Source organism: Zophobas morio, unplaced genomic scaffold, assembly GCF_036711695.1.
Source record: "Zophobas morio isolate AGI-343-1 ecotype UQ-CSIRO unplaced genomic scaffold, CSIRO_AGI_Zmor_V1 ptg000014l, whole genome shotgun sequence".
NCBI lineage: Eukaryota > Metazoa > Arthropoda > Insecta > Coleoptera > Tenebrionidae > Zophobas > Zophobas morio.
In genome coordinates, this window is record NW_026972119.1 from 13,272,352 (window position 1) to 13,288,958 (window position 16,607).

Consider the following 16,607-nt stretch of genomic DNA (forward strand, 5'->3'; position numbering starts at 1 on the left):
ATACACAGTTTATTGCTTGAAACTGACCAAAAAATTAAAAGCTTTAGCTGATTTCGCGTATTTTTCATGGTAAATGAAAAATTACATACGTGCAGCAAAGTCAACATTCATATTGACGATTTTGCAAACGCTCTTTTTGTTTGTCGATTTTACTCTCATTTAGTGTGACGTTAAACAAATAACCACCTAACACCGGATAAAGTATTGGCAACACTCATCAAATAATAAAAAATTATTCTTTGTCTCCACAGTTGTACTATTATAATTAACGATACAATTTCGTCCTTAATATACCCCCAATTTTTAAAAATTTGTTTCACGTAATAAAGTAATTAAACCTACACCGTTCCACATTAGTCCTATAGGAATCACATTTCCCCAACTTTGCAACAGTTTCATAAAGACATGCACGCTCCAGGTGATTTATCTAAGTTGGTTTGCGAATTATACAGGTTTTGAGTTACCATTTCTTCGCATAATTTCGAATTGTGCCGGCTTGTCTTTCATGGAAATTTCGTCTAAGCCCAAGTTACTATATTCTGCTGGAAATGCTTCTAAATTTAATAATTTTCCTTACTATATTCGCCTAACATAGTAATTTATGCGATAAACTTTCATTAACCTTAATATGTCGTGTTCCTTTGGGAACATGAAACTGGAGGTCTTTGAAGCCTAGACCACACCTACCTATATTTCTCTTTAAAATAATAGGTATCCAATTACTCCATAGCCCCAAAACGGAAATACAATCCTAATATGATGAAAGAATATGATCTTTTATTCATCCCTACTGCGACGTAATAATTGTAAAAAGATTTGCGTCAAATACATGACAAATAAAAAAGCCCGACAGCAATAAACACCTTTTTGGAAAAACCAGTAAACCTAAAAAGCAATTATTGTACATTTAATTCACTTTATTATACGTGATGTAAACAATGTAACGGTTGAGTTAAAAGAGGTCGAGAGGTTTTAATTAAAATCTTATAACATTAAATCTCCAGAGGACCCGTGTTTTCAAACTTCAGTAATACCGGAATACGGTCGAATACTCGTATTTCTTTCGCCGGGTATTATTTCCTCATCGATCAAAGTCGTATCTTTTAAAAAACATGTAAATTATGTATACTTGTTATTCAACCTAAATTTGTTCTTCCTGTGTTTTCGGCGCGTTTTTATTTAACGGTTTGCAACATACACGGTTGTGGATTTTACTTTCTAAAAAATAAAACAGCATCCCAAACGTTTAAGAAATATGGTTCGTGATGACGTCAGCAAATTTCTGAAAGGGATTATGGAGTCCTGTATTATAACTGTCTGCGTTATATTCGACAGAAAAAAAGACTTATCTCCAGTGAAGATTAGCATTTATACGTTTTTAAAATAGAGAATCTCCGTCTCGAGATTCAATCAAAAATGATCTTCAGTGGGTGTTAAATATAAACCACGAAAAACTTATCTAAAGAAAGAAAGTAATAGTAAGTTCCTGTAATTTTTCAACGTGAAATCGATTTGCACAATTTTTCCCAGTGGAAATGGAGTTCTGGAGTCGCATTAAAATGTTCTTCTGTCTACCGGGAAAGAAATAGTGCGATTTTATACATTTTATGCGTATAAGAATTGTGTTTTGCTCTTTTCAGTGCAAATTAAAATACACAAATAGGATATAATATTCACAAATGGTCTTCTTAAACAAGAATTTTACTTTAAAAAGGGACATATTGATTACGAATATCTTGCATCTTCATTCATATTGACAGATATCCAATAAGGGGTGGTTTTTTAAGTTACTTTAGATTTCTATGGATCGACCTATTTATGAACGTATTTCGTGTATTTATTAAACTCAGATGTACCTTTTTTAAAAGATGCTTCAGATATTTCTCTTTCCAGGTTCCATAAGGCAAATAAAAATAAATCTTTTCAGTATCAGTTTATGTCCCGTTTTAGAAATAAAATTCAATCACAACCGTTTTGTGATTTTTTACTTCTTTTAACTGGTAACACAAAGATTTCGGATTGTTCAATATATTTCCGTTGTGAAAAATAACAACAGGATTGACTACAAAATAAATGGAGACTGGGATGATATATGTTATTTATAATCGGATATCCTTGAATAAAAAGTAATTAAACAGTGGTATGAAATCCGCGCTTGAAACCTCGTATGACTTTTGCATTTAAATGCAATTTTTAGAATGTGTTTGTTTATATACTGTTGCATTTTTGATAAAAAAAACTTGCATATAATTTTCTATAATCTGACCCGGCGTATCCACCAAAATTGATCAATTCAATATTTCGTAATTAAAGTCTTAAGCTGTTTTAAGTGGACAAACCTGATACATCGATTCATTATACACACTTAACGGAAACGAAATCTATTTCTAGCGTACCAGAAGAAGTGAATTACTCTTTGAAACTCATTTTCACGGATCGTAAAACATATCGTCCGTTTAAGCTTTAATGAAGTCGATGTATGCAACAAATCCTGAAACTTTAAGCATTTCTATTAAATCCCCTGTACGTCACGTTCGATGCATGCTTTTGATGTTGGATTGGATGTAATTTACTGCATGCCATCGACAGTTTGCTTTGGATTAAAATTTGCATTGCTTTTGATATTTCTCGGCAAAAAATTCTTAACGCTAGAACTATTTCTGTCTAGAATATCTTTACGCGGAAAGTGAAATATGACAATTTCAGATGTCCAGCAACGAATTTTTTTATATCCATGCTGCAGTATCAATTAGTGACGCATGCCGGACAAAAATTCCCAGAATGCAACTAGAATTTGTGTGGATGAATTCCTACATCAGCGTTGGTTCCTGTTTTGTTTTTTTTTTTATCTTTTTTAACTGAAATATTAAAAGTTATAACAATTTCATAGAATGTAAAATATGAAACTTGATGCGGATAATTATGGAGATAGCAAGCTGAACAAAAAATGATGAATAGTAACGATGATGATTATAAAAACGTATAAACATGAAAGCTACTAGAATAATGCTTTTATTGCGTATTAAATTTATTGCAATATAATCACTTAATTTAGTCAAAAGTATGCATATATGTATACTGAATAAAAATTGAACAACATGAGTAAAGTACTAGATGTTTTGCATGAGGAACTTTGTAATTTAATAACGATGTTAAATAAAGTTTTTTTTACGATCTATTTATTTAAAATAAAAAATAATCCACTGGTTTTATATTTCGTTTTACGACGGCAGACGTCGGCGTGAAAATGATAATGATCTTGATGGTTACGTAGTTTAATTAACGAACTGAATTTAGTGTGTGTTCTTGTTAAAACATTCTTTTGTGAGCCATCAGCATTCTGACTAACGAATTCGGATAAGAAGCTTAGCCTTATGTAACTGTGATAACGTAAGATATTCTTAAACAAAAAAATCAAAGTCATTAATTAACTCGTAACCCTCGGCCACATCAGACTTAAGTCTACTACAGACTTAAATTTGAACAATGAATAAGAAAGAAGAAACTCTTTATATTGCAATCTATTTGTTTCATAGATCACTTTCCCTAAGAATTAGTAGAACTGACTTTAAACTTTAAAGCCTTTGTCTGTTTATGTGCCATTTCAATACTTTTTTTTAAGCTGGTTTAATTATTATTTATATTTATGTTATTAACACATTTAATTTGTTGTCTAAAACGAATTTATTGTCATGGAATTTTAATTATTATTATTATTATTATCATCAATTTTTTTGATTTTTTTTTGCCAAAATCTGGATGTCGATTTCAAAAAATCAAGGTGGAATCAAAAACCACAAGTACAGGGGTATGTTATTTTATGAAATTTACACGTCAAACTGTTGGTGGGGATGATCAGACAAATTTTCGTTAGTGTTTTACTATCTATACGATATTCTTAAACTGCATATGAAAATTTACAACAATAGTTTCGGAGATTATCTATGTAATAAAAATCGACATACAGACAGACGAAAATGGGATACTTATTTCTCATGTGGCTGTGTGTCGAGAAAACATGAAAGTAGCGATCACCATGGACGCTGTTACAATACGTTCTTAGCTTACGCTCAGGAAAGTAAACCTGGGCTACAAGGAGTGCCGAAAAAAAAACTCATAAAGGGTGGTTTATAGAAAAGCGAACTAAATATTTAATCCTGGATTAATTTACCCCGGAGGAGTCCTATTCTTGAACTCATGCGACTTCGAGTAGTATACGAAAATTGTCGCATGGTGATTTCCTATGCGAAAGATGATTGCTTATTAAAAAAAAATTAAATTCGACGAAGTTGCCTCTGGAGTGTACAATATGTTGCCTATGTAAAAATTGTTAGGCGTGAACAGATAAAAGGAACCCTGTATACAAAGGCGAAATATTATTTTTGTGAATTAGAAGGGGGGGGGGGAGGGCTAGAAGATACTGTTTTCTATCTCTCTCAGCAGCAATCGTTTTTGCGCATATACACAAAATAAATAAGAAAAGGTACTAGCCCCGCCCACTCATATTTTGTCCATTTTTTTCTTATTATCATATGAAGTATGTTTTTACATTAATATTTCTTTAAAAAATTCTACCCTTTTAAAAACATATTTCATACGGCAATTTCTTGTATTGAAATGAGGATGTTGCAAATTAAACTTCGCCCTTCAGCTCATGATGAATAAAACATTAATTAAAATTGAGAACGGGTGGGTGGGCGGGGCTCATATTTTGTCCATTTTTTCTTAATATACGAAGTCTTCTTTTCCCACCAAGAAACTGAAATCATGTTTAACTTTCCTGTTGTTGAAAGAAAATTCTATATATTAAAAAAAAAATTAGGCCCCACCCACCCGCCTCAATCTTAATTGTGCTGAGTTTTTCATTCCTAATCAGACCGAAGGGCGGAGTTTAATTGCAAAAACCTCATTTCTCTACAAGAAATTATATGAAATATGTTTTTACATTAATAGTTCTCTAAAAAATTCTACACTTTTAAAAACATACTTCATATGGCAATTTCTTGTATTGAAATGAGGATGTTGCAAATTAAACTTCGCCCTTCAGTTCATGATGAATAAAACATTCATTACAATTGAGAACGGGTGGGTGGGCGGGGCTCATATTTTGTCCATTTTTTCTTAATATATGAAGTCTTTTTTCCCAACAAGAAACTGAAAACATGTTTAACTTTCCTGTTGTTGAAGGAAAACTTCTTCACTTCTGGCTGTCGAACGTGTAGGACGAGTTTTCGATGTTTTGCAGTGTTAGAAGTGGTGTACTGTAGTGTGTGAGTCGAGGATCCATCATAATTTTTTTTTACTAATTAATGAATGATATGTTTTGCACACAACTGCAGGAAATTCTGTCTATAATTTCTATGAAAAAAAAAACATAATTAGAAAATCTACAAAAAAAAATTGAAAATCATTTCAGGAAATTTTGGAAGCGGATTAACGGTTAAATATTGATTATCTCAAAAACTCAACATGGATTCATAAACCACAAGTGTAGAAATATCCTACTCTATAAAATTTAAATAACATTCACTATTTTAAATTTTGGAGATGACGTCATCCCATTGTCGGTGGGGATGATTAGACAAATTTTGGTTACCGTTTTACGCAGTCTGCATGATATCACAAAATTTGACAACAATCTTCGTTGAGAAAACATAAAAGTAGCCAGTCGCCCGATGGACTCGATTACAGTTGTTCCTAGCTTACGCCCAGGAAGCAAAAATCTGGACGTCAAGTGTAAATAAAGTGTAAATAAAGGTCGATTCACATAACAAAAGCATAACCGTTAACCGTATGTTATTTTATGAACTTTAAATAATATTTACAATGTAAGATTTTGAGGTGGCGTATTCATATTGGTGATGGGCACGATTATAAAAATTTTGGTTAGCGTTTTACCGTCTACACAGTATTCCTAAAAATACATGTAAAATTTACCACCAATTTGCCTCACAAATAAATGGGAGACGGAAACGGGAGACCACTCGAGAAAACACGAAAGTACCAAGTCGACAATTTTTAGAGAGGATGATAAAACTAGTATGTTTTTCTTTTGTAACTATGTGTCTAAATGTGTAAAATTAAAATATGAATACAAAATTAAACAACAAACACAGGAGCATTTCCCACTATATATTTCAAACAAGATTTTTCCGAGCGTAAGCCAAGTCCATCCGGCTACTTTCCTGTTTTTTCCACTTTTCAGAATCCCTAGAATACGAAAAAATAGGTTCCCCGTTCCCGTCAGTTTGTCGTCTGTCTGCCGTCTGTGTCGACTTTCATTGGACAGATAATCTCTGCAACTAGTGAACCGATTGGTATCAAATTTTATACGTGATCGTATCACAAACAAAATTTGTCTAATCATCCATGATGTCTCTTCATAATTTTGTGTAGTAAAGGTTATCTAAATTTTAGAAAATTATATACTCGTGGTTTATAAATCCGCCTTGATTTTCACTAAATTACATTACAATTTTCCTGTGCAATATTTTCCATATGTTTTCTATAGCCGATATCTCGCTCATGCATCAAACACCTAGTGGGTGATTAGGTAAAGTGGCGGATTGTAGGAGGTCTGTGTTTTTTTTTTACATTGTGACTGGTATTATCTATATTTTTTACTTATAGGGAAATTATATGAACAAAAAAGCAAAATAAGTGTGAGAAAGGATACTGCAAACAAAACTCTGGCGTCAACTCTTTATGCAGGTGGCTGGGTGGCTGCAAGTCGTAAATTACTGGAACGCCCAGAAGTGGTCAATGTTGCATTTTGCACAATCTCTAGATCATATGTGTCAACAAACGGTCAGTCGCAAGAGAAATTGTATTCTTGTAATAACCAAATAAAAACAAATACATTTTCCGTTACGTTTAGGCCAGAAAGGGTCCCTTAACTTCACAGCATCACAAGCGTATGCGTATAAATAACCGCCTCTGCACAAGTGCGGAGATGTAAAATATATTTACAGCACACTACCAACGGGAATAGTGGTCTTTCAGCAATATGCGTAGTGCTTAAAATGTTTATGTTTATACATCGGAAGAATGTCACGTGGATATTTGTTTGAAATGACATAGTTGAGTTTTATTAGACATTCCTGTGGAAAGTTTTCCTACGTTCATGTATGTATCATACTTAATTTTTATCTATGACATCCAATCCGTTGGTTGATGTACGAGTATGTAACAATAATAGAAAATTATCAATGCATTATTAAGCTCACGAATACAAGTGGTGGGTCTTAATAATGATCATCAGATAACACTTGCCGAAGTGATAAATACCATCAATAAGACACACACCTGGAAATCACCAGGACCAGACAAAATCCATAATTTTTGGATAAAAAAATTAAATTGTGTACATATTGATTTACTACATCACTTAAATCAGTTCCTTCTTGACCCATCTTCCTTTCCAACATTCTTATGTAATGGTGTAATATACCTAAAACCTAAAGATAACGACACAAAAAATCCATCAAAATACAGACCTATCACATGTTTACCGACAATCTAAAAAATATTAACCCCATGCATTACACAAAAAATCTATTAACACTGTTTTAACTCTGACATCATTAATGAAGAACAGAAAGGATGTATTAAAGGATCCTTTGGTTGCAAAGAACAATTAATCAAAGATTCCATCATCTGTGAACAAGCTAGAAAAGAAAACGGAAACATATATACTGCTTTTATTGATTGTAAGAAAGCTTACGATTCTGTCGCTCATTCCTGGCTATGCAAAATTCTGGAATTATACAAAATTGATACTAAAATCTGCACTTTTCTCAAATGTTCCATGGAATTTTGGAAGACCACCCTCCAAACAACCTTAAATGAACAAACAATTCATTCAGATCCAATAATGATCCGAAGAGGAATTTTTCAAGGCGATTCTCTTAGCCCGTTATGGTTCTGCTTAGCAATAAATCCCCTCTCCGATATCCTGAACAGCTGCAATTATGGGTTCAATATAAGAATTAACAAACAAAGAGAAAACATAATAAGTCACTTGTTGCTTATGGATGACATAAAAATATATGCAAGTACACAAAATCAGTTAACAAACCCATTAAATCTGACTGAACAGTTTTCCGGTGATATTGGTATGTGTTTTGGTATTGAGAAATGTAAGACCCAAGCAATAAGAAAAGGCGTCCAACACCAAGAACCACATATAACCCAGAATAACGAAATAATCCAAGCCCAAGAACGAAATAATACATACAAATATCTGGGTTTCTGTCAATCCTCCCACATCAATCATACCAAAACGAAAACACAGTTGAAAGATCAATACCTAGCGAGATTAAAATTAATATTGAAGACACAGTTAAATGGAAAAAATTTAATGAAAGCAGTAAATACATTCTGCCTTCCACTGCTAACATATTCTTTTGGAGTCATTAAATGGTTCAAAACTGATCTTGAAAATTTAAACATCGCAACAAGGAACATCTTCACACAGTATAGAAGGCATCATCCAAAATCGTCCATTGAAAGATTCTCATTACCAAGACAGAATGGAGGTAGGGGTTTCCAGAATATAGGAAACTTATATCAGAGACAAATCTCAGATCTGAAGAAGTATTTCTTAAAACGAGCAGAAAGAAATGAAATGTTTCGCACCATCACAAGGGCAGATTTGAATCACACACCCTTAAATCTGTCGAACACCGAAACCCCCCCCCCCACCCGATAGACAAAATAATAAGTGGGCTAAAACAAAAACAACTACATGGAAAATTCTACAAAGACTTAAAAAAACTCATGTCAACAAGAAGATGTCATTGATTTGGTTCAAAAAATCAAGTTTGTATGCCGAAACAGAAGGATTTGTGTTTGCTATTCAAGACCAAGTAATCAATACCAAGAATTACAGATAATACATCATCAAAGATCCGAATATCAGAAACGACTGCTTTTATCAAAAATCACACGAACGAAGCCATTCTCATTGACATTGCTATTCCTAACACAAACAACATTATTCAAACATACCACACCAAGATTTCAAAATATCTACAATTATCGATAGAAATGAAATCCATGTTGAATCTTAAAAAATTTCAGTTCTACCCTTAGTTATCTCTAATGTAGGTGTAGTCCCAAATAGCTTAGTTGAGAATTTAAAGACTTTGCATTTGAGTGATTCAATAATTGTCAAAATTCAAAAAGCTGTTTTGTTAGGATCATGTCATGTTGTTCGTAAGTTTCTCGAACAGTCTGATCATGTTAGTTAGATTAGATTAGCACCAGTAGATCAGAGTAGTGTAGGTCACTTTCCAAGTGATGTGCGGATAAATGATCGGTAGTTACGCTAGACTTTTGGGGATGGGGTGAGATTAGAGAATAATGGCAGACTAATTTGTATGCTGTAATTCTAGAATCTCGAAAGTCGTTTTGTTAATTCAATCAAGTTCCCGTAATGATAGAAGTCTTGCCTGAATGCCGGTCATTTCCGGCATATATCATAATATTTTATGAAATTCAAGCTATATTTATTGGAGAAAATTTTGAGGGGACGTTATCGATCACGTTGTAGGTGGAGATGATTAGACAAATTTTGGTTAACGTTTTACCATCTACATGATATTGCTAGTATAAATACAAAATTCGACAATAAATAGTCGGCCCAATACTTTTAGAGATTTTCTGTCTAATAAAAACCCGGACAGACGACAGACAGACGGACAGACAGACACACGCACAGACAGACAGAGAGACAGACGGACACCGGAGACCTATTTCTTGGTCCTCTAGGAGTCATGGACGGTCGAGAAAACGTAAAAGTACTTCCTTCGTTTACATTTTAACTATTAGTTTGTATTATCCTTTTAAGCAAACTTCTATAAATAGTTGTATTGCGTGTAATCCTTTCACGTTTTAAGGCAGTAACAGAAATTTCTGTAATTTAAATCATCATAAAAGAAGCTGCATGTGGTTCAACTTCCTCAATTCCATTCCCTTCTTTTATTGGACGTCTTTTTCCACCTGCAGCATTCGTTTAATTACCCCAATTTCCATTGCAGAAGGCAATTACGGCAACGATAAATTAGTCTTAATTACTGTTTTAACCAACGATTCGCTCGCTACTGCATCATCCTGAATACGCGAAATTATGAAATTAGGATCGAAGGTAACTATTACCAATTAGAACAGCACGTGTTGTGTATAGAATTTTGGAGAGCACACGTCCCGGCTACTTGGCGTCAGGTGTCTTAATGGCTCATTCTAAATTTAGCGCGATGATATTGTTGTTATAATTTTGTTTACTACACGAAGGTGCTTTTGAGGGCTAATATAGCAGCTATAAACTGAACATATGAAGGATTAACCTTCAAGCTGAGTGGAAGGCTGGATTCAGCAATATCGTGTGCGTAAATACCTATGTAAATCTGAAATTAATTGCTTCGCATAATGGAAACTGTGTGGCGTTGCCGTAAATAGCTGTAGCCGTTTTAGTATTTTAGAAAAACGACAGGAAAGTGTGCTAATTTGATTTTTTTTTTTCAGAAATATGTTCCTTCTTTGGACGGCGTGGGCATTTGTCTTATCAATCTAGCCGACGACATGCAGGAATATATGCGAGGAATTTTCCTAATTATGTAAGTTGTGCACAAAAAAGAACGTATATCATACTCTAAATCTGCATCGTTGGTAAGAAATTTGTCGGCGTAAAATAGATTTGAATAATTCCAGAAATTCCCGGAAACGTTATCTAGCAAAGAACTGGATTTGTTGAAATATTTATGAACAAATCATAGGCACGGTGACATACCTCCACATCGAAAATGGTTTCGTCGAAATTGCGTCATTCAACACAAGCCGGTGTCGTGTCATAATGTACAAAACATCTTACGCCTGTTTGAAATTAATTTATGTCTGCGATCGTCTAATTACGTAGTTTTAGACGCAAAAAGCGCTTATTAAAGTAAATTCAATATGTATTGGAATTTCAGAGTTCGGGCTCCTTTGTTCCAGATTCGGCTTTAAAAATTAGAAAATAATTGCTCGAGTCTGCTGCAAACTCTATTGTTGCGTTTGCTGAAGTCGAGAATTCTGAAAAGGTCGAATTACTGAGTATTATTTATTTTAGTGTGTGGATGAAAAAATTGTTTCCTGAATTGAAAAATGTTTTGATCCAGATAAACAACTATCAATCTGAAAATATTTCTTGATGAATTTTTGTTACAGGGCGTATTAAATGAATATTCATTGAAGGGAGATTTTTGTTGTCTGTTGCCTGAAGATTAGTTCTGTTCTATTTTTTACATGAGCTTTCTGTTGATTTTCAATGTGATTTGAGATTGGTTGTTTAAAGTTAGTAAAGTTCTAACAGCAGGATTCCGTAAAATTTTTACCAAGAATTTTTATCGAAAATAGGAGTCCTACTCTAAAAATAATTTTTTTCACGTTTTCTGAAGGATCAGTAACAAGGGGAGTAACATTTTGCCTGTCTAGTTAGCTATATCATGCTAACCTCGAGTCCCTATGTAGTTTTTTTTTTTTTACTTTGAGTGTATTCTAAGCTCAATATTTTTGCATACTAATAAATTTTTTCCAAAGTTGATGTTTTCGGGTCAAATAGAAAGAAAATATCAATCCAAAAATTACAGGCAACACTAACTCTATGTAATATTATTCACTGGCCAATAGTACGTACACATACAGGGTGAGTTACTAAACGCACGTTCCTTGGTATCTTAATAATTACACAAGCCTGCAAAATTTAAACGTTCAAAATTTGTTTTTGTTTTAACAATTAGTACTTTGCAGATTTGTCGTATTCTTAATTCCTTCATTTGTTGCTATTACGTAAGGTTTATTTGGGAAAAAACACGAAAAGCTAGAATTTAAGAAATACACAATATTAAAGAAAAATTTTATATTTATGTTGTATATGCATTTTTTATATTATTAAGAAAAATACTTGTATCCATTTATTAAAAATCTTTGTGAAATCGTTGTCGTTTCTTTTTAAAAGTTATGTTTATGTTTAATCTTTTTGTCTTGACTTTCCGTGACGCTCATCATTAACTGGACGCTGTTTCTTCATTTTTGGCATTTTTTGTCAGGTTGGCAACATATTTAAAATTTTATGATGGCATGCTTGATTGTCAAATTGACATTTTTGACAACAAGTCAGTAGCTGCCATTGTCTCAACTAACCAATACGTTTGTTAGGTGTGCTGATCTCAAAATGGACAACTGTGAACTGACAAATAATTCAGAATTTCCAACACAAATAATATTAGCTACGGTCATTAATAGTCATCTGGTGTTATTTTATTTTAAACCGCTGAAAGCCTACTAACATATTTTTTTGCAAGACGGTAACATATATGGGATTTTTGGTTTAATTAATTAATTTTGTTTTTTTGAAAAACTGCACGTGATGGAATTTTTACGGTAATTGGCATTCGAAAATCTTCAGATTCATCGCAGGCCCATGTTATTATTAGAAATAGAAAAGAAATCTAGGACCAAAGAATATATTTAGTTGAGAACTATTTACCAAAATTATTTACAACTATACAGAGTGTTCTGTTTTTAAGGCGTAACACACAACTCAGTTTCCTCAAATACAATATCCTATATATTTTTACATATTCTGATTGACCCCTTCTTGAGCTTTATAACCATGGTTTATTTTGGGAGTCCCATGCGACGTTGCCAATTAATTCCACTTTTCTTGGATTTTTTTAGCATGAAAGGATTCACAAAAAATCACAATAGGGTTATTTTTAACACTTAGGTTACAATATTTTTTGGAAAAATAAAATAAACATATGCACTTTATTGTGATAAAAAAAATACGTTTTAATTTACAGAGTGGTTTATAAAAAAAAAATTATTTTATTTTTACTGCATCTTATTTGGCTATTTGATGTAAAGAATTTTCTATATTTAAAGTTAATAGTTACTGAAATTTTATACAAAAAGTATTTAGAGTAATAAAATACAGAAGATTGTAGAGTAATTTTTTTTAAACACTCTGTGTATTAAAATTCTATTTGGTTGACACCATAATAAAGAACGTACCTCAAGTTATCTATCCATAAAATGCTGCAACATAGATTTCAAAAATATGGTTACTGCGAATTTTTTTGTGAACTCTTGCATTGCTACAAAAATTCAAAAAATTATAACAAGGTGGCAACATCGCAACAGAATTTCAAAAATAAATTAATTAAATAATTAATTTAAGAAAACTAAGTTGTATTCTATGTCTCGAAAACAAAACACTGTATAGTCAAAAATAATTTTTATGTAGGCTAGTTAAAGAGTTAACTCTAGTCTCTGACGTTTTTTTTTTTTTTGAATTAATTAATGAGATATCGAAGACAGCGCGATTAATGATTCACCCTATATATTATACAATGTAAAAAAAATAGAGTAACAGTAACACAAGTAGAAGAATATTGATTTATTTATTAAGTTTACCAAGGAGATTGTTCCAGCATTTTCGACCAAAATTACGCTAACAGCTTATAAACTTGTGCAAAAATACTGTGCAAAAAGTGCAGCAAATTTACGTATTCATTCTGTTGTAAAAAAAGTCTTCTAAAAATTTTTTTAGTAAACTTTTCTGGAGATAAGCTTATAGAAAAATGGAAAAAAAAAATAGTTTTGACTTTCAGTTCTACAGAATGTTCTATTTTTGAGAAGTAAATCACAGCTTTGCCAAATAAAGCACCGAATATGACTTTTATTGGATTATTCTTAGCTCATATGGAAATTCCTACGTTGCCAATATTTCAGTTTTTCTCAAATAGAACACTCGGTACCATTCCATTTTGAATCGCTGAAAACCTGATAACTTATGTTTTTGCAAGACGATAACATATATCAAATTTCTAGTTTTGATTTTTATCAAAATCATATACAACTATACAGAGTGTTCTATTGTTAAAGCATAACACACAACTCAGTTTTTTCAAATAGAATACCCTATACAGAGTGCTCTGTTTGAAAAAACTTAAAGATCGTTAAGGTAAAATTGTATAGTTTAGTTTTTTTTTTATAAACATTCTATGTATTAAAACTATATTTAAAGGGCGCGCCTTTATTTATCTCTCCAAAAAATTCTGCAACATAGATCTTAAAAATAACGTTAATGCGATTTTTTGTGAACCTTTGCAATGCTACAAAAATTCAAAAAAATTAGAATAACGTGGCAACGTCACAACAGAATTTAAAAAATAACCTATGATTATAAATCCTAGGAAGAGACTAATTACACTGTATATAAAAATATGTAGGGTAATATATTAAAGAAAACTAAGTTGTGCCCTATGCCTCGAAAACAAAACACTATGTATAGTATTGTACAGTCAAAAATAATTTTAATGTAAACTAGTCAAATTGTATACATCACTCTAGTCTCAATAAAAATAAAATTCCAGTACCAGAAGTAGAAGAATAGTTATTGATTTATTAACAATTATATGAAAAAGTCATCTAAAAATTCTTTTAGTAAAGTTTGTGGAGATAAACTTATAGAAAAATATTTCTGTTCTATTTATTATATTTCTGTTCTATTTTTGAAAAGTTTAGTTTTTTCAGATGAAACACCGTATATGTCTTTGATTGGATTCTTCTTAGTTCATTTGGAAATGCTTGATGCTACGTTGCCACGTTATTCTATTTTTTTTTTTGAAATTTTTAGCAATGTAAGGATTCACAAAAACAATCACAATAGGGTTATTTTTAAAACATAGCTTACAATATTTTGTGGAGAGATAAACCAAAGTACGTACTTTACTACGGCATAAATAAAATTGACTCTTAAGTTACAGAGTGTTCATAAAAAAAAATCTAAAATATTACAATTTTCAAATATCGATGTTTCAGGTTTTCCAAACAGAATACTCAGTATTCGATTTCTACTTCTTACTTTGTTTTTTATTCTCTCTCTTTCAATAGTATGTCTTTTAAAAAAGTGAAAATCGCAGAAACTAAAAAAATTCTTAAAATTTTACTTACTATGGTTATCGTCTTCTAAAGTAACGATTTTCATACATTCGATACATTCGGCGTTGCCGAATTAACTTTTACAAAAAGATGTTTTTCTTTTTTGTAATCTACACCGAAAATATTTGTTATTATTTTTTTCATATTTGATATATCTCTGCACAAAATATTTCAAAATAATCTGATTGCGATTTTTTTTGTGAACCCTTGCATTGCTAAAAATTTTCAATAATAATTAAGACATCAAAAAAATTTAGTGGCTCACTCTGTATATAGCTTACTTAGTGGTTTCGAGCAGTTGTACCGGGGTTTTAGAAATGTTGTTAAGACACAACTTAGCGATTCCAGAACATCAACTAAAAAATACTTGCCATTTATGTTCTTCGCAAAATTGATGACGTCATCACGAAAAATAGATTCAAATAATTGGGATTAGAATATGTCGATAAATGAGTTTCTTTGTTGTTTTTTTTTTTAAATAAACAACTGTATAATTTGTTGCAACATTTTTAATTTCAGCTAAAATTCCAATGACAAATAAATGATTAACAAGTATTTTATTATACATTGATGCTCTTTTATAAGAGTCGCTATAATCGATAAAAAAATCCGATCTAGACACAGCTAATTGATGTTTTAATGAGATATTGTTTTTAGGGTACCGGTTGTGATATAATTCTTCAACAGAACGTTCTTTTATAACTCAAAAAAAAATAAAGCAAAACGTCTGCGAATAAGAACACCCTTTCAATTATCCAAGAAAATCGGCTTTAGACAAGATTATAATTAATAGACAATAGCAATTCTACTAATTTTAACGAAAGCTTTTAACATCGGACGATAATTAATTTCATTTAAACGAGGCGTTATCCAATTTAAAGAGGAGATTTTAGAGTTGACTGCGTAAAAAATGTGTTCTTGTTAATGCAAGCAATATAAAACAGTCTGATTTAATGCTGTTCGCAATTTAAAGATCCAACACGTTTCGGATGACATAAAAAACAAGATTAAATGTAAAATTATGCATGATTATGTCTGTTTTTTTTATAAATTGTGAGTACTGATTTTAAAACTGCATTATATTAATCTGAAAATAATTACGTCGAGTTAGATTAACTATATCTACCACACTACTAATTAAATCTACTCTGAATTATTAGTTGACTATGAGTTGTACAGTACGAGTTGAATAATCTGTACTACGAGTATTATAATAGCATTAATGTAACATGTGTTGCGGTGACTGACTTTCCTCATAGCTAATGCAAGGTAGCATGTATGGAAAACCAAAATTGCATCTCCTCGCTCAGCGTAAAAGAAAATAGACGACAGACAATGCACTATCACTTCATAAAAGCTTTTAGCAAGTCGTCAGCTAAATGAGTTATTTATATTCTATTAGTCCTTTGACACGCGTTTCCAAGAAAACAAAAAGTACAAAATCACGTAACTGAAATATTCTCCATCGCTGTTAATGATTGGAAATTAAAATAGCACAGATTGAATTAGTCCGCATTTAAGCTCTTCACAAAGACAAACTATCCGTCTCAAGATAAATGTGCTAAAAGTTGGCCGTTTCAGCGAGAGTTACGCGCTGATTTTCCAACGTTCCGAAGCAATAA

The 16,607-nt window shown here is 31.9% G+C and overlaps 1 protein-coding gene across 2 annotated transcripts in view; it reads left to right on the top strand.

Annotated features, from left to right (window-relative positions):
* The window catches only part of LOC135128553 (orexin/Hypocretin receptor type 1), a 211,740-nt gene that overhangs the window by 143,699 nt on the left and 51,434 nt on the right, over nt 1–16,607 (top strand). For both annotated transcript variants that reach the window (XM_064055430.1, XM_064055431.1), the window contains exon 3: nt 10,525–10,616. In XM_064055430.1, the coding sequence (XP_063911500.1) occupies nt 10,525–10,616 (92 nt within the window). The remainder of the gene's footprint in view (nt 1–10,524; nt 10,617–16,607) is intronic.